Source organism: Fundulus heteroclitus, unplaced genomic scaffold, assembly GCF_011125445.2.
Source record: "Fundulus heteroclitus isolate FHET01 unplaced genomic scaffold, MU-UCD_Fhet_4.1 scaffold_159, whole genome shotgun sequence".
NCBI lineage: Eukaryota > Metazoa > Chordata > Actinopteri > Cyprinodontiformes > Fundulidae > Fundulus > Fundulus heteroclitus.
In genome coordinates this window covers 383908-411056 of record NW_023396571.1, presented here as the reverse complement: position 1 = coordinate 411056, position 27149 = coordinate 383908, and the positions used below count along the sequence as shown (strand labels likewise).

At 42.3% G+C, this 27149-nt stretch overlaps 1 protein-coding gene across 5 annotated transcripts in view; it reads left to right on the top strand.

Moving 5' to 3' along the window:
• The first annotated feature begins 16254 nt into the window (after positions 1–16254).
• The window catches only part of LOC105918713 (transcription factor COE3), a 166264-nt gene continuing 155369 nt past the window's right edge, over positions 16255–27149 (top strand). For 3 of the 5 annotated variants that reach the window (XM_036129346.1, XM_012853854.3, XM_012853853.3), the window contains exon 1: positions 16811–16944. In XM_036129346.1, the coding sequence (XP_035985239.1) occupies positions 16811–16944 (134 nt within the window). Of the gene's footprint in view, positions 16945–27149 lie in introns of all 5 variants that reach the window. The other 2 variants (XM_036129345.1, XM_021311314.2) reach the window with 2 other exon arrangements.

The window sequence follows — 27149 nt, the reverse complement described above, 5'->3', positions numbered from 1 at the left end:
TCTGTTCTACATTAGATGGTAGTAGCGGGTGAGCCGTCTTCTCTGGATGATGTCACAGTTAACAGAACGCCAGACCAGGTGTACCTACTATGAAGAAAAAGAGAGAGAGCAAAAAGTTAAAAGCTGAAATGATGACAGTCATTTCAATGTAATACAATGCAAAACTGGAGAACAGTAGACTGAAGAACAGTAGAAATCAGTAGAGTGAGAAAATTAGACCCTGATGTCCTCCAGCAGCCTAGGCCTATCACAGCACAACTATAGAGATAGCTCAGGGTATGAGCCACTCTAACTATAAGCTTTGTCAAAAAGGAAAGTTTTAACATTAGTCTTAAAAATAGATAGGGTGTCTGCCTCACGGACCAAAACTGGGAGTTGGTTCCACAGGAGAGGAGCCTGATAGCTAAAGGATCTGCCTCCCATTCTACTTTTTAGAGACTCTAGGAACCAGCAGCAGACCTGCAGTCTGAGAGCGAAGTGCTCTGTTAGGAACATACGGGGTAATCAGAGCTCTGATATATGGTGGAGCTTGATTATTAAGGGCTTTATACGTTAGAAGGAGAATTTTAAATTCTATTCTTGATTTAACAGGAAGCCAATGAAGGGAAGCTAAATTGCATCCAGTCCCCCACAGCAGCTGGATGCAAGTGACAAGCCAGTGAAACGCGTGTTTCTCCACAGTGTGGACTGGGTGTGTTTGGTCGAGGGAGCTCTGTGATGAACCTAGAACAATGTAACTGGCCACACATTAATCTTTTTAACATAAATAAACAAACCAGAAAATTTGAACCGTAACCCTTACCCTTTAGTTGTGTCCTTTAACGGACACTTAAGCCCTCACGCCACATCAAGGCAGGGAAGATGTGTTTTTTCCCTTTTCTTTTTTTCCTCTTTTTTTGGGATGCACAAAACAAATAAAAACAAAACACAAACAAATAACACCTGTTTCAGGTTTGCAATGAAAACACTTTGTAAAGTGGATTAAACATTACTCACTGTACACCAAAATAATTTACAATAATCTCTAATGTGGAAAATTAAAACTTCTCCAAACATATGTTTCTTCTGTTGAAAAAGAAACATGCGTCTGTTGCCAAGCAACAGACACACGTGAAACAGTGTTTTGAGAATTTTTTTTTCTAATTTCCACTACATTTCTATCATTTTTCCCCATTTTTTATGTTAGTTGAACAAAAAAAATAAAAATAAAAAACCCACACAAAACAGAAGATTTTGTTTTCCCTAACCTTCAAGGAGCTGCTTCCTCTTGTTCATGAAGGCTTTGTACAATCTGGCAGGAATGCCAACTTCTCTGCATCGTCCCAGGCACTGTTTGTACGCCTGCCCTGTCTTCACTTGTGCGTTCACATTAATGAAGCTTAGCTCCTGTTGATCCCACCTTCTGCTTGTACCCGCATCCATGAACAGTGCCTTTGATTTAGGAACATCCGGCTGATGCTCTTCTTCAAGCAGAGGGGCATCCAACTCTTCTGTGGAAGGCCTTTCTCTCGGTGGCCTGAATTTGCGTTTCAGGCCTGTTGTCGGGACCATTCGGTGTAGAATGTTCATGTGCAGCCTCCACAAGGTGAAGCCAAAAGCCTTGGGGAACAGGGACGTTGAGAGAATCTTCAGTCCCTGAAGTTCGGCCTGCGTCACCTGCATGTCCACAATCAATGACTTCAACTTCTCGTATGAGATGAAGTCATTGTTCATCAACATGCCGACGCAACTGGTGAACAGCAGGACTTTGAACCTTGTCGCCTTCCCGAGTCTGGGCGGAAGCCGCCTCAGGATGGCGACAAGCCAAGGCATCCCATGCTCCCTGTACCGATCCACGGTCTTGGCATAGCACAGTCCAAGGCGCTCCATTTCCATGGCTATGTCCCCCACCAAAGCCATAGCTTGTGACTCTGTGGACGGCTCTTGCTCATCGCCGTGCACCTCCAAGAAGTCGTAGTGGTTCCATGTGGCCTTCCTGTGCCCTGAGAAGTCCCTGTATTTAATATCTGGGAAATACTTGAGCTCCAGCTCGGCAAATCCCGCCTTTAGTATTGACACGGGGTCCAGGCCTTTGTTTTCTACAAGTTGCCTGGCCCTGGCAAAGGTGAAGGGCTTGGGAAACGATTGCCTTGTGGCCAAGTTATAGGTGAGGGTGTCCAGGCTTACGTGTCCCCTCAAGTTCCCAGGACAGGATTCCTTCATTAGTGCCAGAGGAATAAAGTTGTTCCTCTGGAACAGGTCCTTGAACAGAACAATGACCAGCTGGGCTCCCAGGAGAGCTGGCTGCGCTTCCAGGTAGCAGGTGAAGAGAAAGAGCCTCGCTATCCGCAACGTCTGCGTCTCATTCCTGATCCAGTGGACGACGGCGGTGGTGTTTCCTCCAAAGCCGCTGCGTTAGGGGGCCCAAGACCCATGAATCCCCTCATATGCGTGAGGCTGAACTCGTGGGTGGCATTGGTCCCTAACACGCACGACCACTTTAGGTCCATTATGGACAAAGGGTGTCCATAAAAGGCCTCCTCCAGGGCCAGCTCCAACTCAAATCCCTGCCAGGTTGGTAGAAACCCTCCCATGTCCCGGTTTCATTGATGTCATTGATGCCTAGCTCCCCAGGTTGCCACTTGAATAGGACTAGCATGGGGTAGTTCCTCAGCAAGGTCTTCAAGCTGGGAATGTGGAAAAAATACCCAGCATGGACATCGTTTGGAAAGAGGAATTCCAAGGCTGCCACAAACTCAATCCTGAGGTTGTAGGCGCACCTGGCTTTACGGGCCATGTCCTCCATCTGGAGTAGGTAGTCCTGCGCCCAGGTTGCCATTGCCCCCTGGTAGTTTGTGTGTGACAGGCCGCAGTTAACGATGAGCCCACTCACTGGGTGGCGAAAGGTGGACAGGTGGTGTGTGTGGGGGCTGTCGACATACACCTGCCAGAAAGTCACCTTGTCATGTGTGCTGAGGTTCCTGAGGTCAGGCGCAACGTCCAAAGGCCTGTTGTCCAAGGCGGTTTGCATGTTTGCACACTCGTGCATGGACATACAGGTGTACAATTTTGACCTAGAGCCCACCCCTTGACCAAAGAACTGTCATGTTGGTGTCCAGCGGCAAGATGTTCAGGGCCACATGCAGGGAAATGCGCTCCACACTAAAGGGCGAGCAGATCTCCATCACGACAAACGTCTCCTTGGACTTCTGGCCGAAGCGGTGTAGGAAGGCTCGGATGCAAAGGTCGTCGGGTTTTACAGCCGCCAAAGCCTTGTCCAACACTGACAGGATGAACTCCTGGTCCTGAGGGAGCACATTCATCCAACCCTTGTTCATCAGTACAGTTTTTTTGAGGGTGTCCCTTGCCAGTTCCTCAGGACTGAGGTCACGGAGCAGGTCAATATTTGTGAAAACCTTATTCAACTGCTCCAATGAGAGCGCTGGCAGAATATCCTCAAAAACCTTGATCAAGGGATGCGCACTGCTCAGCCTGAGTGGCATTACGACCAGGTCCAGGCTGTAACCACTGTCAAAAAAGGCAATGTTACCCCTCTAACTTTTTTAAGGATCTCCATTCCCTTGGGGGACACCTTTTTCAGATGCAGGTGTTTTTTCACCAAGTGCCAGGAATGGTGTAGGCCCCCCAGGTTGAATGAACAGACTGATCCTGGACAAAGCGTGCTTGATGTTGCACAGCTCCTTCAGCTCCACCAACACACCATCATAATCAAAAGAGATGCGCAGCACCCGACCAGCCTTTCTTAAGGTAGTTGCCTGGGCAGATGGAAACAATCTGTGTTGCACAGGAATGCTTCTGCGCTCCCCGCATCAGCAAAAACTGCTGACAAAGCAGACATGTTTTCTGCGCCTAACTCTTCCATCGCAAGCTCAAGCCAAAGTAAGTGAGGGATGTTGCTCTGCTGAAAAACTGACAGCAAATGAGCCTCTTTACTCTATGCTTTAGCCTGGCTGTGTTGATTGTCCGGGAGTTCAGCACGGCAACATTCACCTGGCACTCCTTGGCACTTTTTGGCACTGCAAACAAAAGCAGAGATGTATTACATTTCAGCCAGTGAAATCAGCAGACAACATAAGAATACTAACAAAAATAAATTATTTAACGCCCCACATTGGGACTATGTGTGGTATAATAACAGTAATGTGTTTTTATACCTTGAAATCCTTTGAAAAGTTATTACAAAAAAAGAGCTAAAAGAAAGCTCTGAAAGATTTTTAATAGCTTGGTCTTGGAAGAAATACACAACACCCAAAGTTTTAAAAAACCTTCAGCTCCCATTTCTCATTCCAGAAAGTCATGATGTGCTAATATATTTTTGCATATTATTATTATTATTATTAGCACCCCTTCATGTTTTACATAGCCGAGTGAATATCTTTAGAAATAATTGGAAATGTTCAAAACTTATTTCAGCAGGAAATGGCATTTTCTCCCACTATTCTTTTGCAATATGTACGTCTTCAGTAGATTTTCAATTGGATTGATCAGGATCACGACTCATTGCTGACCATTTTACCTTGGCACTAACTCACAAGAACCTGCCAGGGTTGGATCTGGCGCACACTTTTGCACTAGCCCTCCTATCCGCGTCAGCGGAGCAGAACAGCTGGAAGCACTGCTGCAGCGATGCTGAGGTGGAAAAAAAGGCCGGAATTGTTTTGATCTACAGAGCTGAGCAGTTATCAGAGGCATGCTTTTGAAAGTCTTTGGGTTAGGTGGTCTATTCTTTCTTGATAACTCTCCCCACCTCGTCCGTCGACAGAGGCAGATTAGACTAGAGAGTTAAAGGCAATGCACAGACCGTCACATGTCATTCTCCAGCCCCCAACTCCCAAAAGGTTAAGCCCATAGAATGAGAATCTTCCAAAATTACAAGAAGGGAACCATCCCTTTGACTGTATCCAATCAGATCCTAGCCGTCTGGCTTTACAAAGTAAGGTAAGTTTTTTTTAGTAGTAAGTTTTTTTTTAAAGGTAAATTTTTGTGGTAAAAAGTTTTTTTTAAGGTAAATTTTTGTGGCAAGGCAAAATTTATTTATATAGCACAATTCAGTACAGAGACAATGCAAAGTGCTTTACATGATTAAAATATAGAAATAAAAGCAAGTAGGGATAGAATGTAGAAACTAAAAAGAACATTAAAAACAGTAAAACAGTTTAACTAGAACATTCAAAGGCAATTTCAAACAAATGTGTTTTTAATCTTGATTTAAAGGAACTCAGGCTTTCCGCACTTTTACAGTTTTCTGGAAGTTTGTTCCAGATAAGTGGAGCATAGGAACTGAATGCTGCTTCTCCTTGTTTAGTTCTGGTTCTAGGTATGTGGAGTAGACTGGAGCCAGAAGACCTGAGTGGTCTGGAGGGTTGATGCCCTGATAACAAGTCTGTGATGTATTTAGGTGCTAAGCCATTTAGGGATTTATAGACTAACAGAAGTATTTTAAAGTCTATTCTCTGAGATATAGGGAGCCAGTGTAAGGACTTTAGAACTGGGGTTATGTGCTCTACTTTCTTAGTCTTAGTGAGGACGCGGGCAGCAGCGTTCTGGATCAGCTGCAGCTGTCTGATCCACTTTTTAGGCAGACGTGTGAAAACACTGTTACAGTAATCAATTCTACTAAATATAAACGCATGGATTAGTTTTTCCAGTGGTAAAAAGTGTTTCAAGGGAAGTTTTCGTGGAATTTTTCTAAGGTACGTTTTTTTAGGGTAAGTATTCAAGGGTAAGTTTCCTCAGGGTATTTCAGCCATAATCACTATTAATGTATCCATTTAAAGACACATCCTCAGTAGTGAACCTCAGGGTCTCAGGGTGTTTCGGCCATAATCACTAGACACCCTACCCAAGGAAGGCCCAGCTGGGATTGATCAGGTCCCAGTGTGTGTCATATTGCATTCTTTTAACTTAAACAGCACACTTGCCTTGTATTGTACACCTACCATATACCTTTTAATCGCCTGATCCAGTATTTTGGAGTGCTTTTATCCAGCTCAGTCCTAGTTTGCCATGTATCCTTTAAAGGCTCAGGCCAACTTCGGTTTCTAAGTGTTTTTCTTGGTTAAAGCCAAAGGCCATTGGTATAAATACAAACGATTCCAGTGTCCCATACACCGCACGACCCCTGGAAAACTAGGTTAACCATACTTTCTCTTGGACAAGGTTGGCGGGTAGTCTAATGGGATCATCCATTTAAGTTCTGATTTTATCTAACTGGACTCAAATTAAACACAATTGTGTGAATTGTTTCTTAATGAAAAGCTCTTACTTTAATGTTTACCACAATATGTGGTTTAAGGGGTCTAGTTTAAGAAATAGACAGTAAAATGACCTTATAAGACCGAAATAGAGTCCCATTGCATCATGGGTAATTCAAAATGGCAGCGTGCTTGAAAAATTGTTAACCAGGTATGAAGAGAATCCCAGTCTGGGATACCTCTGGTTGCTAAATCATATAATATATATGATTTAGCAACGGCATCTAGGTGTTATTCGAGTATATCTGTTGCTTTATGTCTGTTGGTTGTGCTGTTCTTTTTGCATCTCTCTTTCCAAGTGATGGAGCAGACGGAGAAGGTTTTATCATCCTCTCCCTTTTATCTCTTCTTTCTTTCACCTCTACTCTTTTTTTTTTCTTTTCTTTCTCTTTCACTTCTTGTTCTTCCTTTACTCTCCCATTGTAATGTCCATATAATTTGAAATTCTCCTTGCAGGAATCACAATAAAGCTATTTACAAGCATAAATCAAGTAGAGCACTATGGCGAAAGCTGTTTGCTCCACTTGTAAAAGCAAAATCTGTCGAGCTCTATCTGGCATTGAGACATCAATTCCTATTGCCACATTGCTAGACAGGACACAGGGAAAAAAAAAAAGTGAAGACCCAACAGTCTTCCAACCCAGTCCTGTTGTACCTTTTTAAAGGTATAAGGCCAACTCAATTTTGAAAATTTTTTATCCATCCCAGTCCTGATTTGCAATGCACCCTTTTTAAAGTTTTAAGGCCAACTCGGTTAGGGCCTGAAGTCCTGGTTGCGTCAGACACTATAAATGTACTTTAAAACCTTCCTATTATTATAGATATTTAGATGATATATGGGGTATCTGGGCCCATTCAGAATCAGAATTTAAAACATTTACAGATATTTTAAATACCCATAACCCCTCTATTAAATTAAAATACAATTTAAATTATAACTCCATAGACTTTTTAGACACCACCACTTTCAATTAGATGTTAAACCCTAACCCTAACCAACGAATACACATGCACTATTATATAAAACTAGTTTCCACCCTAAACACACCTTTGGGGGGCCTCATTAAATCAGAATTACTCCGCTTTCACCGTATCTGCACTCGAAAGGAGGATTTTAAGTTAGCCACTAAAATGCTGTTTAGAGCCCTACTACAGAGAGGCTACAGCCAAAAATTTTTAAGAATGTGCCAGAAAACATTTTTGGAACCAAAACCTAGTTCAACTTCCAAATTAATTCCTTTTATAACTACATATTCCACTGCCGCAGGCCCTTTAATTTCAAAAATTAAAACCCACTTCTCTGGTCTCCAGCTGGACTCAGGCCTCCAGCCCCACCATAAAATAAATGCTGCATATAGGAGGAACAAAAAATTTAGAGACATCCTAGTTAAAGCGCAGCTTAAAACCCGCCCCAACCGACGTTCCCACGGCAACAATGAGTTTTTTTTTACAGCTCAAATTACTTAAAAACAAATATAATAATAATGTTTTTCCCACTGAGCATTCGGGCAATCCTAACTCATACAACTTGAAGGGTGACTGTTGCCACCTTTGAAAGTCGGAAATTGTGGCCATCAGACTCCAAGACAACATAGTCTCGACAGTTCCAAAACAGTTTGTGGCAGCCGCGCACATCCTGAAACTTGATGTGGTGGAAGAACCGCAAGTTCTCGGACAAGAAGCCCTCGAACAGGCACTTCGTGACATCCCTTCCATTTTCTATCATCATCTCCCGTGCCCTCCCAAACGTCAGAGGTGCCGGGAAGCTATTCTTGGTGCTTAAGTCCTCACAAAACACCTCCAGGTTGATGCTCCCACATAGACGACCAGGTGGTTGTTCAGCTTTAATAGCGGCACATTAAACCACATTTCTCCAAAAGATATCACAGAGCAAGAGGTGGAGTACCCTTACACCGAGAACAGCTGGAGCGGCATCTACGGCCTGGCAAACAGGAAAAATGCGCTCCAATCGCTTTTTTTGGAGCTCATTTCGAGTCCAGTGATGTAAGGGAAGTGGGACCTCGCCAGCACTTCCAGCCGAGTAAGGGGCCAACCCGATAAAACCTCTGGTGTGAGTGAGACTGTTTGTGTTAACGGTGTTGGTCCCCAGGCTGACACTCAACTGGAAGTCTGAGGGGGACAGAGGATGCCCATAGAAAAGCTCCTCCAATGCAAGCTCCAACTGAAATGCCTTCCAACAGGCATCATACCTGGCCACTCCGTCGTTCTTTTCAAAAATGCTCCGCAGCTCCCTCATAAAGTAGCTAAGCACCTTGTCCATGGTCGAGATAAGGCCGTGTTCGAAACCCGCATCCTGGAATGGAACAACCAACGTATTTTCTACCAGCAACACGTATAATGCCTGCTGACAGAAGAAGGACTTAGGCTCGATCTTGCAGGGTATGTCACCCTCAAATCTGCAGACTTGCTCGATTCTAAGTCCAAGCTGGAGGACTAGCTTCTCCTTTAAATCCTCCATGTGGCGGATGTACTGCTACGCCCTGGAATTGAGGGTGCGACATACGGCAGGTAACCAATGCACCACTGACTGGATGCCTATGTGGCAGTTGTACATGGATGTGTGGAGAGTCCACATACAACTGCACAAAGTTCAGCTTGCCGTCAGCACCGAGGACATCCAGATGTGTTGGCTGCAAGCTGAGCTTAGGTGATCCAGATTAGTCTGGTAATTGGTGGCCTCGTGAATCCACAAGATGGCATAAAGGGATCCACGAGGGCCTACCAAGTCCTGCATAGCGAACCTGGAGAACAGGAGGTGGATGTTTGGGTCTCGGGCTGCTATCTTGCAAGCCGTGTGGACAGACAGACTGGAAACACCCGAGGGAGCTACCAGCTCTGTCAGATCTAAAGTGTCCTCATCCTTCTGCCCGAACATAGTCAGATAGAGAGCCGGCTTGATGAGGTGGCTCTCACCAATATTCTTGATTGCATTGTCAAGAACAGAGAGGATAAAAAACAGGTCTCGCCTCAGAACATGATATCGGCTTGTGTTAGACGATACTTGCTTCTGAAGGGACGGCCTCCTTTTATCCTCTCCCTTTGCCGCTTTAAGCTCCTTCTGGAACTCATGCACAATGCAATTAAACATCTCACAAGCATCAATCCCAAACAGGGACTTCTTTGTGAGACGTGTGTTTGGGTTGGTCAAGCACACGGGTGTGAAAATTATGGACAGGTGGTAACCACCATTGTGTACCCAAAGCTGTGTCGTAGAGCACTCAGGCCCAGTGGGGTACACTGTGTCAGGTCCACATACTTTTTCAGGAAGTTAAAACTATCCTGAAGCATGTGGACATGACAATGAGGCAGCAGCAGATAGTGGAGGGGTGCTAAAAGCGCTGTGGCACGTTTTAGCTTCACCACCAGTCCATCAGTATCAAAACTGAATGTGACATCATGTTCAGGTTCACTAATGTAAGTGGAGTGAAAACACATTCTGATATCAGCTCCCAGAAAGTCTGACATATTAGCATACTGTGGCACAGTATCACTAAGTGTCTGTGAGTGCAGGGAGCCAACCTCATGAATGTCAGACTGGGTGCCTTCCATGGTGTGTACAGCAAAGCTGTCGAATGGCAAATGACACAAAGATAACTGAATCTACTTATATAAGAAACTGTGAATCTACTTATATAAGAAACTATATATGGAATTTGCGCTGAAAATCAATTCCACAGTTGCGTATTCCACACCTCACAACATCCCTCTCTCTGCCTCTAAGATGGATTAGGATCTCTTCAGCCTGGTGTTCTTGCTGTACACCACTCTTTTTCATGTAACTTTTCATCCCATTCGTCAACTGTAACTGTATCAGAACTCTCCCCTTTAAAAATAGGTGGTTCTCTCACCTGGCTTCTGGAGACGAGCTGGACCTGAGAAAGATCTAATGAGCTGCATGGAACGTGATGGCTCTCATTTTGAATTTCTTTTATCGCAGTTCCACTTGGGGTGCTCGAGTTCAGGTGTGCCATAACACTATCAGCCAGCTGTTGTCCTATTTGTTATTCAACCTCGTCAGAACACTGACGAGGTTGAATATTAGGACAGGTCTGACTACTGGGTGTAACAGCTTCCCCAGTCACAAATGAGTCATTTTCAGTATTTACATCAAATAATGCCCCACCCAATACTTTATTACCAATGGAACAGGGGTGTTAAAGAACCCTCTACCTCTACCCCGACAGAGTGGAGTCATGTTTGATTGTCCTAAATTACTGAAACTCATTTTGACAAAAGTCCAAAAGCATTCAAAAGAAATATCCTTTCACAAGGATTTATAACACACTCAGATGTGCTACTTAGGCTATGGTTGAAGACCCAGATGGCGGCACAGTGGAGCCCCAGCGACGTGAAGATCAGAAGTCACCAGCCTGGTCCGATGTAGTTCTGGACGAGTCACGGCACCAATGTGGTCTATGTGGTTCTGGTGGCTTCTTTTGGTGTGGTAATAAATGACAAGGAGCTCAAGCTGGCTTCAGCTGGTTTTCTTTAATTCTCCATCTGCATTACACATAAGCGGCATCAAGGTAAGGTCAATCTCTGGCATAAAACAAGTTCCTGCAAAGAGGAGCCATAATGTTACTGTGAGAAATCCCCGCCACACTTTCTCACAAACTAAACATTTGTAAAACACAACAAAAACGATATGATAGCAAATCTAGCGTAACCCGGATTAAACAGATTTCAATAATATGCAAAACGAAAACCCATAAACATATAAAGTGCATAAATAATATTTCTTCACCGCATAGCAGAGACACGTTACCTCGTCAGTGATCCTCATGGCTCTGAGGATTACCCATAATACCCCGCTCTTCCTAGGGTGAATGCAGTACCCTGTTTACCAGCAGATGGTGCATTTTAGCAGCATTTAACCTGAACCAATTTAACTATGTTACATTAGCATAACTGGATAACATAGGATGATTTTGTAACTGATGACGCGTTTAATGTGGCCTTCTGATATTCTCAAAATGGCCCTTTAGCTGATTCAAATTCTAAGTAAAAAAGAAATAAACTAAATGAATAGCAAACCCTTAGGAAAGCAATTCATATTTAGTTCCATAGTTTTGTTCAAAGCCAAAGCACTTTTTTTTTTTTTTACATCTGTTTAAATCAAATATCATGTATAGCTAAACTTCTTTCAAATGGACTGGTTTGTGATGAATCATTATTGTTACAAGCAGTAAGATCTCAGTAATTTTATATTACTTTAGGGCTACAAAACAAGTGATGGGATCTCTGCCTAATTTTGTAAAACAGTAAACTCAACAAGCTTTATTTACGGCTTATTGGCAGTTCCAATTTTCTAACAAAACTGAAATATTTTCGTTCAAGCCATGTTAATCTCTCCATGTATCAATTTAATTTGGGTCGGATATTTAATGTGGGGAAAAAACAAACTTTCTGTTATTGAAGTCTCTCTTTTTCTTTCTTTGGCTTTTAGTTAACGTAGTTCATGCTTAAAATGCATTTGAATTAGGGAGCTGCAGTCTCCATAAACAAATGAAAATTTTTTAAACCATGATATTTATAATTTTAACTGAATTAATTCACACAGACGAATGTTTAGTTACACACGATACATACATACATACAGTTACGTAAAAACGATGACATTCAGACAAACAAACACACGCAGGCCGGCCCTTTTTCACTATCTTACTCAGATCTGTGTTTTTCATATTTTTTAAAAACGTATGCCAATGCCGAAAGATGTATTTTCAACGTGTTAAGTTTCCGCTAAGTTAAAAAAAAGAGAGAGAGCGTGCGCTGGCTACGACCCCCGAATGTTTCGTCCACACGCGGATCTACACTTCACCCCCGCAAGGATACAACTCTTTCTCTCGCAGACACCTGGACGCTTATGCATTTCTGAAAGTCATACATCACTATTAGCAGTTCAGAACACTTTTATCTATAACGGAAGTGCCTCTAGTCGGTCCCCATGTAAACGCTTCCCCGGTGCAATGCCCTTTTAGTTCCGTTTCCTTTTCTTATTAATTTTATTAAATTTTCGCTCTTCTTTTTTTTTGTTTTTTATTATTTAGTAGCAGTACTGCAATATTAAATTAACCCCTATGTGGGAAGTCTGCATGTTTAATCCAATCATTTATGCATATCATGCTTCCGGGCCCCTACTTTTCCAGCATGAAATCGAATGTCTCACCCTGGGGCAAGGCTTGACGCTGGTAACCCTGCCTTTGACCCATTATGCTGACTACTCTGCTTCCAGACTTTTTATTTATTATTTTTATTATTTTTTATTTGTCCTCCGCAAGGTCGACCAAAAATGAAAGGCCTCACATCAGATGACCCTTTGGGCATAATGGGCGAGATCTCTTGTCAAATATACATACGTCTACATAGAAGTCAGGAACTTAAGCATTCCTGTCGCTTTCACCCTCTACACTAGTGGGCAGCCTCTGTCCAACCTTGACAAGATGACTTCCATTGACCAGCTACAAATTGCTCAGCCCGGTCTTCTGTTCCCCAGGTGAAAATTGTTGAAACCCGTATTTCAGCTTAAAATGTATTTTATTAAATTTTTATTGAATTTAATGTAGTTTAATGTTAAAACCTTGGCCACTGTTCTGTATTGTGAATTTGGATTAAATATAATTCATTATTTCTACCGGCTTTTACTTATTACTACCTTTTAGGTTTACAGTTTTATTCTGAATCTTTATTTTAAATCTTTAAATGGGGTTTAAATTTTAAAAGCTTGCAAGCTTTTCTAAGCAATTGCATTTTTAAAAAAAAAAGGAAAATAATTATCTTACCGTCTCATGAAAGAAAGGTTTGGTTCCTCGCGCCGACGCCACGGAGACGCTCCAAGACCAGGAGCTCCTCCACATCCCATCAACCTTCGGGGTACTAGAGGCCGAATAACTTATCTGGGCCGACCAAAGCTACTCCTGTCCCCGGACTCCCCGGCTCGTCGGTCGGAGATTCTGTTTGTTAATGGCAAATGTTATGGGAATTCTAAACAATAATCACTGAGTTCCCATCTTTACTAAATGAAGAGACGGCAGTGATGAAGTTTCAGCACTTTTATTGAGAAACTGAGCAGAGATCACTTAGATGGAAAGTAATCGCACCCCACAGTCCCGCTGCAGTCTGCGTCTGCCCTGTCTCTTTTTTGCTTTTTCGGCTCCCCCTAATACTGCACAGTGGCCTTGGCATGAGACAAAACAAAGACAGTCTATCCCAGACAACAATCATCCCACACAGTAATTGAGCAACATTTGGCCTTGCAATAAGCAAACAGTGGATCTTATACACAGCCATCATGTCTGCAGGCCTCCCATGTCCGAGTGGTGTGAGACCATAGTGACTTCAGAACAATATTTTTATAACAATGTACAATGTCAATCCATTTGTATATAAGCCACCTGAATGTACCTAAGTAATCCTAAATATCTGCTTTATTTCGCTTGTACTTTTATTTTTTTGATACACTGTATATATGTGGACATATTGTATATACCTTATACCTTATGCACCTTTTCCTCCTTTTGGCACCTTCTTTTGTTTGTTAAGCCGATGTGTGACAAGTGAATTTCTCCACTGTGAGATCAATAAAGGCTATCTTATCTTATCTTAGGCTCAGTATGAACGGTCATCTGCTTCGACCGACTGGGAGTTAGAGAAAACACAGTAGAGACACAACAAGAGAGACAAACAAATACAGGACCCTTCTGGAAAAAAACCTGTTGGAGTCTGCAAAAGACCTGAGACTGGGATGGAGATTTATCTTCCAACAAGAAAATGATCCAAAACATAAAGCTAAATCTACAATGGAATGGTTCACAAATAAACATATCCAGGTGTTAGAATGGCCAAGTCAAAGTCCAGACCTGAATCCAATCGGGAATCTGGGGAAAGAACTGAAAACTGCGGTTCACAAACGCTCTCCATCCAACCTCACTGATCTCCAGCTGTTTTGCAAGGAGGAATGGGCAAAGATTTCCGTCTCTCGATGTGCAAAACTGATAGACATACCCCAAGCTATTGGAGCTGTAATCGCAGCAACAGGTGGCGCTACAAAGTATTAACTCAAGGGGGCTGAATGATTTTGTGCGCCCAATTTTTCCGTTTTTTATTTGTTAAAAAAGTTTGAAATACCCAATAAATTTCGTTCCACTTGATGATTGTGTCTCAATTGTTAATTCTTCACAAAAAAATAGTTTTATATTTTTATGTTTGAAGCCTGAAATGTGGTAAAAGGTCGAATAGTTCAAGCTGGCCGAATACTTTTCGCAAGGAAGATTTTTTTTGAGACATTTTGGGGTCGTTTCTTTACTGTGGTTTTTAGTTTTGATCACAACACCATCTTTATTTCATCAGCTTTTATTTCATTATCACCTGTGCGATTTAAGTTTTAGTTATGAGGACATAAAAGTGCCAAACATGATCAGATTTAATTTCATTCAAAATGTCCAAACGGCAGCCAATTGATCCAATAGCAGTTCCTCCTTCCATCCACTAAGAGGCGCCCCAGGTCTGTAGTAGGCGCTGCAGAGCAAAGTCTCATGTGTTATAAATAAGATTACAGTTTGGGTCACCATAAAGGTTCTGCTAAGACCTGTCCTGGTAGCTGGTCTGAATTTTTAAACCTCCATATGGTCTCATGAGGTAGTAAGGTAACCAGTGGGGGAGGGGGTGCATGGGGGGGGGGGGGGGGGGCAGCTACTTACATAAGGCTCTGATTGGTATGATGGAGCTACAGAAAATAACCTTTGTTTCTGAAATGATCCACAACCTGTGATAAGAGTTCTTGAAGAAGGCATATTTAACAACAGCAACAACAAAGGGACGTTGTTGTAGTGGTTGTTATGGTAGGAAATCTTTTGTTTTTGGGAATAATATGATTGAACTTGACTTTGTAAAGTGCCTTGAGATGACATGTTTCATGATTTGGCGCTATATAAATAAAATTGAATTGAATTGAACATTTCCCGTTGTCCCCCCCAACAGTTCCATGTGGTAGGTTCTGTCTTTAAGGCGATTATTTCTTCCTAAATGCTACTGTTTGACTAGCGGGTACATCTTTTAGGGTCTTCAGAATGTCTTCAGGTTGTGGAATTAAAGGGATTTAGGAATTAAACCCTAAAAATACCAAAATATAAAGGAAAAGCCCCTTATCCATAAAATGATGGGAATAAACACCTGTAGGAAGATTTAATTTATGATCGATGAACCTGTTGAGTTTGTAATTAGGCCTGTCGTCCTCTTCATTATCATCTAGCCCCCCCCCCCCCCCCCCCCCAGGAGGAAGGCTGTGGGCTGAAGGAGGATAAATATTTAATCAGTGCTGCTGTGGAGTTTCGGCTTAATTGGGGGAATTCTACAAGAAGTAAAGTATGCAGGGCAGTCATTTAATACTAAAATGGTCAAAAGTCACGGCCAAGTACGACTTACACAATATTCTTGATGAAATGCAGTTTTCTGTTATTTTCAGTGGAACCTTTGGAAGTTTTATTTGACATGAACTAAATCTATGTTGTGTGTGAAGTGAAGCATTTCAATAGAGAAAAGTTGAGCAGCGCTGTGATGAAGCAGGCTGAAAGAAGTGGATCAGGACCAAAAGCCGGAGGTGTGGCTCCTCTATGAGCGTCTCCTGCTGCTGCTTGATGCTGGGCTCCTCCATCCTCCTGCTCCTCCATCCTCCTGCTCCTCCATCCTCCTGCTCCTCCATCCTCCGGGCTCCTCCATCCTCCTGGTCCTCCATCCTCCGGGCTCCTCCATCCTCAGGTGGCCCTCAGCCGTCACATGGTGACTTTTTTTTGCAGCGTGCGCTGCCCACCGCCAGGAATCCCATTCCTCCAGCGCGCTTTAAAAAGGACAGCGACGCAATCAGAGGATACAGCCAATCAGACGCCAGGGGCGTGGCCCGTATTCAAATGAGCATTCCTTGTATGGTCGCGTCCCCGCCCCCTCCGGCTCTACGCGAGTCCCCCGGGACTGGCGGAGCAGTGGAGCCCGAAAGAATGAGTTCTCCGCCGGGACGGAGGAGCCATAAAGAGCCGGGGAGGGAGGGCAGATTTCTCGCTGCCCAATCCCCCTGTTCCCCCGGGAGAAGCAGCCTTCAACGGCCCGTCCCTCCCTCTTGTTTGCTAATCATTTCATTTTACTCCCTTTTTGAAGCGCTGCCTCGTTTTTTATTCCACTTTTCCTTTCCTCTCGATCCGTGGCTGCTCCTCTTTCTGATCCCGGCTTCGTGCGCCCCGGCTCACCGGACCCTCTTTACGGCTCTCCTCGCTCCGTGCTCCTCTCTCCAACCCGCGGCTGGGATCTAAACCAAGCCCGGTGAAGCCCAGAGGAATCAGCGGCTCTTTTCTGGATCAGTACTCGGCACTTTGGGGACGCTCGCAGTTGCGCCTCCTCCCTCCTCCTCCTCCCCTTGTCCTCATCACTCCTATTTTCTCCACCTTAATCCAGGTGGTCCTCTGGCTTCTTTGAGCGGCTGGTACAGGGAGGATTATTCTTCATCCTGTTTCTGGTGAATAAAAAGCTCCCAGAAGGACATTCTGATGTTCTCCATCCAGGACAGCCTCCCCCGGGGGGGCCTGACCATGAAGGAGGAGCCGCTCCCCACCGGCATGACCCCGGTCCGCTCCTGGATGCAGGGCGCAGGGATTTTGGACGCCAACACAGCGGCCCAGAGGTAAAACACGTCCCCGCGCCGTGCAGCTGAAATTAGAAAATGCAGCATGCAGGTGAAAACAGTGGAGGATCCGCTTAATGAACAAAACAGAGTTCAAGTCAAACCCGACTCTGACAATGGAGATATGAGCTTTTTAAATCTAACAGCGGATCGAGATTCGAGGGAAAACTTTACAGATAAACTCACATTAAACGCCTTTAGTTTTATTATTATCACAACATTAATAAGAGAAGTGATTAGAATCCAAAAAACAAATTCAACCTCAAACTCTCCTCTCCATCAATTCCAGAAGCCGCAGTAATGACTTTCCGCGCTGTGCAGCCGCTTCCTCACGCCGCCTTCCTACTTCTGTCCGCGGTACTCCAGTCCAGCAGCTGCCCGCTTCCTCCGCTGCTTTTTCAATAACTAACAGATGATATTTAAAGATCGAAACACAGTTTAGCTCACTTACAGACATTTAATGAGCGGTTCCTGCTGCGCAAACTCTGCTCGTAAAGAGCGCCACCCGCGCCGGCTTCCATCTCCGGGAACATTTAAAAATATTAAGATAAGTCTCAAAAACTGCTACAACGTTGTGCCAATAAACTGAAAAGTTTTTTAAAAATAAAAATAGAAATTACTGATGGAAGAAATTGCTTTATCTGTTTATTTACAACGGGAAATATACATTTAAGAGAAGAACAGAGACTAACTGAGAATTATTTCAATTGCATCGTTATTATGCTTTTTAAATCACAACTTGAACGTTGGAAGTGAGAACAAATACCATAAATATGAGGTCAAAATTTAAAGTTCAGTCTAAAACAAGAAGTTTTTCCTTCAAACTTGTGCGCTGCTGCTCTGACCCGAAGCGGCTCTCTGAGGGTCGCTTCGCTCCAATAAATCAATGCGGCTTTCAGCGGCGCTTGGAGTCAGAGCAGATCCATCGCCGGGCTGATGAAGTCAGCGCATCCATCCGTTTGAGACAGCTTTATGGTTTTATTTAGGGTCGGAAATATTTGTAGTTTTTATCCTGAAGAAATTTCATAATCAAAGTCAAACCTCAGCGATCAATTTTCAGTGTTGAATTCCGGATTGTGAAACACATGAAGATTAAATCGCTTGTTCTCATTTAAATTGCAATTTAAACTTCGACAGCATCCTCAGCAATTTACAAGCATACTTTCCTTCACAGCTTTAAATTCGTTTGAGTAAATCATTTTAATGATTATTGTTTTTCAAAACAAAGCCAGAGACTGGAATTATTCAGATTTATGTCATAACTTTATCAAAGAAAAGGTTCAGCTAATGCTGGTGTCACATTTCACAGACAGCAAGAAAAGAGTCTTTCCAATAAATCTCTCCAATTTTGTCAATTTAAATCTGTTTAAAATGGATCCAGGTTGTGAGCAGATAAACCGATTTCTGTACCCGAAATTTTCAGCAGATCAAAAACAAAAAAGGAAAACAAAAAAAAACGAAAAATTCATAAATGTGGATCCTGGTTGCTCCCTTTAAAGAAAGTCTGACTCTGACTTCGAGCAAATCCTCACAAGAATGTGAGAAAATTCAGGAGAATATAAACATGTGAGCACATCCTGTTCTGCTCCTGTAGAAATCAGTCAGAATTAGTCCAAAGTGTTCCGCTGATAGTTTCTGGGTTTCTGAGCCGCAATCCTCTGCAGACTTTGGAAAATTTCATGACAGAAACTGTGAGCTGAGTTAGTCTGAGGGTTTCTGGACGAGGAGTGTTTGCAGGGTGAGGAAGAGGAGGATGGATGTGCTGATGAATTTTCAAATTTTATCTAATTTCAGGAGTGAGTTTCAGATAAAATTATTATTTAATACAGATCAATCCAACAAGAGGAGCCAAAGAGCTTGAGGTGAAGCAGCAATTCTTCATGTGATAAAGTCCTGAATGAAATAAAATTATCCAAATAAAGAGCAGAAATGAAAAACATTTGTTAAAATTATTAAAATAAAATAACCCTAATGGGAAAAAGTGGAGCTTTGATTAATTGAAACAAGACTTGGAGATAAAAGCTGAAGACGGCTTCTTCTGTCTGAAAAATCAGTTCTGGTAAATATTTGGACTCCAAATGAATGAAACCTAGTTTGAACCAGAGCATTCAGATCTCATGGTTCTGGTCCAGATGGTTGTGGATCAGCTTGTTTCAGGCTGATTAGCAAAGAATCAGAACATCTGAGAGTCATTAACAATGAAATATTCTGTATTTGATTTGATTTTTTTGGTCCAGGAGGACTCCCACATTTCTGGCTTAGTTTCTGATTTTAAGCTTGAGCTGATTTTTTTTTTTTTTTTTTTTGAAAAAGCTATTTTTAATCCAATACAATTTAGTTAAAATGCAAAGTTAAAAACAACCAATGGTCTAAGATATTAAACTGACATTCACTGATGAAGGGTTGCTTCTATCTTTGCTCATCAGAATCCTGCCATGAATATTTAGATCTAAATTATGTTTTTAGTTCTGCTTAATCTGAGAGCTGCACACTGAGAAATTTACTCGGAACTGAAAACATGGAGTGAAATAAAATCCACCAGGACTGATTAACAAATGATTGATCAGAAGTCAAACTCACTCTGAGGTTTAATGAAATCACACAGCAGCTAAAAAAGGCCAGAATATAACAGAAAAAAAAGAAAACAGGAAACCCAAAAAAAGAACACATTATTAAATATGTAAAGCAAAAAAAATTTTTTTTCACTGCATGAAAAAAGGATTATTTCCTTTTGACTTTGGTCTCAGATCAACTTTCCTTTTCTTACTCAAAGTGGATTTGCAGCCGGTCCAACAAAAGGCCGTCAACTCGATGCCACAGTCAAATCTAACCTTTCTTAAACATGCATGAATGAATCCGAGCAGTGCCTCACAGTTTGTGTCTGCAGAGACACTGACCAACGGATGACGACCACAACTGGTCAACACGAGGGCGATGTTTGGTGCTCCTCTAACCCGAACGGACCAGCAGCCTTTAGATCACTGTAATGTTCCGTAAGGGTCCAAAACCAAAAATCTGCTCTTTTTCAATGCTTTTTAAAAAAATAAAATACAATGATAATTTACAGAAACACAACAGAGTGTTTTTTGGTTGTTCCTCACTGACTGCATTTGGATAAAATCTCTATATTTATGAGTCAGAAACATGGTTGACAGAACGGAGCAGCGATCTGTCTGCCAGTAAATCATCACGCTTCCATGTTTCAGTGTGGAATTAAACAAGCTTCAGGTCTGCCTTAAACATGTGATTACCTTTTCCCTCGTCCTGATTTTATCAGGTTTTACTGAGACATTCTCATCTTATACAGAAAAACACAGAAACAAAAATGAAGATAATTAAACCATCATTTTACTAGTAAAAATCAGGCATATGGAAAGTTTTAAAAATCAACATAAAGATGGAAAAAATTATGATTGAAACTTGCAAACAGAATACAAGGAATCTGCTCTTTATCTGAAAATATCAAACCTGACAGAATGAATCTTCTGTTTTGTGGACTAGAAAAACTTCCTTAAACGCCTCAGACTGAAGGCTGTCAATGATTCAATCTCAGGTTCTCCGGCAGAGGATTTCTGCAAACTGCTTTCTGTTTTCAAGCCCAAACTGCAGAATATTTTTGAGATTTATGCTGAAATATAAAGGTGAAATCCTCTGAAAGCTCAAAGCTGCAGTTATGTCTTATTAGATGGATGTTTTGTTCAAACTTGTCGTGAGGGGCACAGACTACAGATCAGTCAAATAAGTGGGAGAAAAAACACATCATCTCAGTCTCAGTTTAGCAAAAAAAAAAAAAAAACCTTTTTTGAGTCAAACACCTGTGAAATGGACAGGTATTTTAATTCAGATTGCAGAGAAAAGAGACCAACTTTTTCTGTTTTTCAGAAACGTTTCATGTTAATTTTACAGGGATCTGAAAATGTTCTAACGGCCGTAGAACTGGGCCCAGACTTCATTCCTTCAGACGTGTCTGTGTGTGTGTTAGTGTGAGCATGTGTAGCTTAATATTTGCCTCGGTTCTGTCCTGAGCCCAGTGAGTGATCCATCCTCCTCCTGTGGGGTTCTGCAGCAGGTGGTGGTGCGTTCAGGGCTGATGATTGATTCTCATCTTTGGTGCTGTTTGTCATCGAACAATCGCAGAGTCTTCAGCACCGCGCTTCTTGGGTTAAAACAGGAGGAAAGCAGACAGCCTTCCTCCTGTTCCCTCTGAAAGTCTTCTTTACCTCTTTCTCCTAAATAACACAGAAACTTTCTAAACATGACCTGGAAAACATTAAAGCTGCCAACGGAGCAAGGAGTCTTTATTTCCTGACGCCTTAATAAGCGCTGCTTGGGTTTAAGAAAGGAGCTTCAGCCTCTTTCCTTGAAACACGACACCGTCTTGAAGGAGAAATACTCCATCACATATTTCTGTGCAGCTGCCTGTTCTGCAGCTATGCTGGAACAGTTTGACTGATCAAGAATCGTGGAAATAAATCTGGACTAACGGCCAGAGCAGCAGGTGAGCTGCAGTTTATACAACCAAGGCTGCAAAACACGATTCTGAAACAAGCGCTAAGTATTTTTTTCACTCCTGTTCACCCGTTTATTTCCCCAAACATCTTTCTGTAACATCTTGATATTCTCAAACAGAGTAAATAAAAAGTTTGTGATTTATGAGGAACAGTGAAGTTTGAAACAATAAATGATGCATTTCACCATGAACAGCTGAGAAAAGCTAAGCTTCAGCTCCAACCATCCAATTCCATCCGTCCCCAGCCAAGTCGAGAAATACTCAAATTTCACCAAACCAGAAATATTTCCACACCTTGAGACCTGAAACCTTCTGTCAGTATGAGGTCACTGACATATGTGACAAGAAACGGAGGTTAACATTTACTCCAACCCCTGAAGGCAACACACTGGCTGGTTAGGGTTAAAATAGTCTGAGTAAGTGAAAGTAATCTGATTACAAAAGAGAGAACTAGATGTCGTTAAACTTCTTTCTGATGAGGATCATGTCGGTAAAGAAGGTCAGAGGGACCAAAACTCAAATGCAAATGATGCTTCTGCTGGAATCCTGGAACATCTGGAAGGTTTCTGAGAGGAATGATCTCTCTAAAGAATATCAGGTCCGGCAGAACTAAGTTTTCAGCTTAATGCCGCACAGCAGGAGGTGACATCAGGGGGAAAACCGCAGCTCCATGGCTCTGGTTCATCCTAGGCTTTTGTTTCCAAATGCTGACTAGTTCTACACAGTCAAACCTGACCCAGTTCTAGTGGTTCTGTCTGGAAGAATGGGGCAAAATTCTAGAATACTATTATTATGCGAAGCTTGTGGAAGGAAACCAAGAACGTCTGACCCATGTCCGTCGGTTTGAAGGACGATTCTACCAAAACCGAGGAGATGGATGGAAATTTGAGTCTGAAGAAATTATAAAAATGATCTGTGCCAGAAATAGAAATAACTGAGCTAAGACAGGACAGCTGTAGGTGTATTTAATATCAGACAGGTTGTGTATCTGCGCTCAGCTGCATGTCCAATGACTGATTAGGCTTCTGATGATTGAACGATTCATGGTGCTGGTATGTTTAGCAGAACCAGTTTGGACACCAGCCTCTCTGGAACAGGAGATCTTTCATTTCCAGTCGTGGGGAGAAATGATGAGACAGAGCAGCAGACCTGGTGCTGCAGCTGGTTGGTAACTCCATGTAGATGAGCTTTTTAATGTAAAGGTGTATTCTTTGGAACATTCCTGCATCCAGGTATGATCGTATGTTGTCTTCTTGCTCCTTGTGTCTATCTTTTACCTCCTGACCTCTGAGCTGTTCCTGTCAGATGGACATCTTAAAGAGCAATCAGTTTCAGGCTCATTAGTTCAGCAGAACAAACAGCTGCAGGTCACAGATTGACGTGTGTGACGTTTTTTTTTCACACTTTAACTCCTCACAGAATGAACCAATTAACACACACACAAACACACAGGCTCACACCCAGTGGGTCAGGAGTGTGTGAGCGCATGCAGGAGCCCCTCAGCCTAAAGACTAATTTGTTGGTAATTGCAGCATGACAGGAGCCGCACATTCCAGCAACGAGCAGTCGTTTTTTTTCCTCCAGCATCGCAGCCTAATTAGGAATGACACACACTATTAAGAAGCACAAGTGGAAATCAGTCGAATGCGTTTCCTCCTGCTGCTTACTGCCGCCACCCGAAAGCTCCCACAATGCATTTCTCTCAGCGTCACGTTCCTTGAACTAAAACTCCTCTGAAGCTAAAACTCCTTGGCAGGAAGTTAATGCTAAGCTAGCAGCTCTCTGAGAGACAATGAGAGTCCTTGTGAATACGGCCCCTGGCATCTAAAAGATTTAGCATGTTTTAAAATATAACCTTTTCTTTCCACGTATCCAGATGGTACACTGTAAAAAAAACATGGGGGCCTCAGTTAAAAAGTGCTCTATTGCCAGTAAATTTGATGCAGAGCTGAAATTTTCCTGTTTTCTGCAGAATTTTTCTGGCCCTTATAACGGTTGTTGGGACCCATTCACTCTCCATAAGGGTTAAAACAATTTGATGCTGAGCAGAGAATCTCTCCGCTCAGCAAACACTTCAGAATGAAATGGAAAACCTTGTTCAGTGGGATTATAATCAGAGGCGCCAGAAGTTTTCAGTTACTACTCATGTTGAAGGTGTGATACTAGGGTTTAAAAACACTTTTATTGAGGCTGGAGTATCAACTCAAGCTTTTTACTCAAGTAAAAGTATAAAAATACCAGTTTTAAAATGACTTAAACTATAAAAGTAAAGATAATAAATTGTTCAAATACTAATCTAAGTGGTGTGTACAGGGAGTTTCAAGAGTCCGGTCCGTTGGTGCTTGGCTGGACATTTTTGCTCTCGTTCTGCATATTCTCTGCTACAGACATTTTCATGCTAGGCTGCATCCAGCTGCTATGTCCTTCCTCTACCTTCTCTTTTTGACAACCTGCTGCAGTACCGCCTCCAACCACTATCAAATTAACTCTGTCCAGCTGGCGCAGTTTAGCAGGATAGTTTTATTTTTTAACAATGATGGTTTAGAATAAGAATAAGATAATTACTTCAGTAAAGGATAGATAACTAAGATTTCTACTTAAGTGAGGTAACGCAGAATTAGTACTTTGTTACCTCTGGTAATATCGCTTCACTGTCCTCGTACATTTCTGGTCATGTTGAAGATACGGCCCCGCGCTCCAGCCAACAGCCTGGTGGTCGGACCACATCACTCCCCCACAGGTATCACCATCAAGCTGACTGCTACAATGAGGAATTCTCCTGTGGGTCTGGGTATTCCTGGGTATATAAGGCCCAAAACAGCCACATCTGTGCCCCTGCCCCTGGTCCTGGAGACTATGACAAATTGCCACCATACTTCCCGGAGAAGCCTGACACAATGACGTCGCGGTAATGCCTATATTGCTTCAGAGGTTTTTAAAATGAAATCCTCGAGAAACTCCATCCAACTGTGTTTTCTTGACTTACTACCTCTGGAGTTAAATGGTAAATAGTCTGTACTTGAATAGCATTTTATCAAATCCTAAGGAGCTGTCCTGCTTTTCCCCTGGATCAGAAGATTGCTCTCGCCACATTAAACTTTGTGCAGCTTCATTGTAAGTACTATTTTCAAAGTTTCTTGTTTGAACTAGAACCTTATGATTTTCTTAAATATTTGCAGTGAACGCCTCCCATTGCAAACTAAGTCAGGATCGGTTCATATTAAACTCAAAATAATAGCCCATGCATCCTACATTTCTTTATAAAATCATAATTATATATTATATTATAATCACCTCACATGGGATCGCCTATTGGAAGGATTATGAATGCGTTTTGCTTTATGATTGTTCATTGAACGTGCAGCATTGCTGCTAAATTACTACACTGCCAAATCAGCAGTTTCTGATATTTGATGGAAGTTCTTTTGAAATAAGAACATACTGAATGTGGAGAAGTTTAGTCCTTCAGAGTTGAGTTAACTTTAGTGGGAAGTTAACTCCACCAGAGTAAGATCAAATGCATTGAAATATTAGATTAAATGCACAGTAATGTCCAATTATTTACAAAGCTTTACAGGGTTTGGGGAAATAATTTCACATTCAACATTTAAATTGTTATTTTAGGATGTTTTATTTGTTGTCTTCATCCAGAGTATTTAAGGGTCTCATGAAGTAATTTAATAACCATATTTTGGTTTATTTTTACAACACCAATTCCGATGTCTTCTCGAGGTACTTTAAAAAATAAAATATCCAAACTACAAATCAAGCTGCATATTTAAATATTTTCACTCTTTAAAAGCGAATAATATTGTTGAAAAAAATTCATTTAAATGTAAATTAATCAAATGCTGGGAAACAAACCAGGATCCTAGCTGCTAAAGCGATGTAATCAGGCTGGTTTTGACCCGTATATTTATAACAGGTCATATTTTAGGCTGATGATGAGAAAATGTTATTCTGCAAGACACGTTCTCTCAATGCAGGGAGTCATCTCCACGTGTTTTAGCGTTTAACTCATTAGTGGATATTAGACTGATAATAAGAGCTGACCAAACAGGTGTTTGTGTGAGAGACACAGCATGTAAATATATTTCTGAGTAAATATGCAGCCCGAATAAATCCACACACACACACATACACAGAGCCCTGTGCAGCAACAATATGTGCATATTTTAACAAGCCAAACTCAACACCCACAGCAATTACAGATGGTGTGTGTGCTTCTTTCTGTTAATTATATTCATACCGGATGTTTGCACACACCTCCTGCATGTTTTAACACGCTTAGACTGATGTCAGGAAGTTTTTCTTTTATTTAACAGATTTCTGATTCCTACAGCTGTGCAAGTTCAGAGGAAATCCTGCCTGATGACCTGCAAATGCAGTTGAAGTGCAGTTGGATCACCACATTAGGCCTTGGCCTACACTAAAAGCCCATGCAGAATGATTGCAAATACGCTAAAATGTCAAACATTTAAAACAAATAAAAACTAGACCATAAAAGCAGTTCAAAACATAACAGATCTAATTCTGATTATGTTGAGAAGTGGAACGATCGGAAAACGAGCCAAGGAGAGCCACTGCTCCTGAGTGGAAGGAAGTGAATGAATGAATAGGCCCAGTTCCACCGGCTGCTATTGGCTGCGCACCACCGGGCTCCGCTAACTTTCGAGTGTTTCTGGAGCCCCCCCCCCCCCCCCCCCCAACCAGGGTTCCTCAGGCTTGCTGAGGAGTAAGGTCAAACCACGCTGACTCAAGAGGAGTTCTGAGGGAACGCCCCTCTCCTCAGTGATTGGCCACAGAGCGAGGACACATGAGAAGGATTTCACCGAGGAAGTCCATGAAGAGCGACACGTTAATATTAAGGACCACTATGAACAGAGTGGGTCAAACAGAAATACAATATTATTATTTTCAGACCATGAACCACGCCTGAAGGGTAAAGAAAGAAAAAGGACACTTCAGCTTTCTATAGCCAGACCTGCTGCATCAGATACGTGGATTTATCCAGGCTTCCTCTCATTTCCCACTGAAAGCTCTTAAGTTTTGTCTCTGAAGTGTCCATCCGTCCCCCTCATACGGCAGAAGGAAGCGGCTGTCTGCCTTTCCCTGCTGTCGGCCCGTCTCTCTGCAAATAGACTCAGAGCACCTGGAGAGAGCAGCGGTTCCCTCCAGCAGCCGGGCCGCTCCAGAGGAGCACGAGTTCAGTCAGCGCCCCACACTCTCTCCGCTGCCGCCGCCTGGGAGTCCGCGCAAAATCACCAGAAAAAAAATAATTTGGCTGCGGTCAAAATCTTTTGCGTTAACGTGTTCCCCCGACATGACTGGTGCAAAAAAAAAGCATATAAAATTGCATATAAAGGTGAGAATTGTAACTGCGTGACTGAAAACAGGCAGACAAAGGAGCTCTGGAACCTCTGGCCGACACACAAAGCTCCCTCAGCAGAGAGGCCGACGTTTGCAAGATAAACGGCTCCATCTAGACGCTTCTGTCTCTGAACACAGCTTCATGATGGCAGAGGCTGTGTTCAGAGTATTATTATTAATCTATTATTAGATGTGCAATCCAGATATTTATCCAGGTGGATTACTCCTTAAAGACAAGACAATCTGCGCTATGCAGTTTTAGAAACGTTTTTAGATTTTCTTTTTTTTGTGTTTTATTTATAGTAATGTATTTTCCATTGTTTAC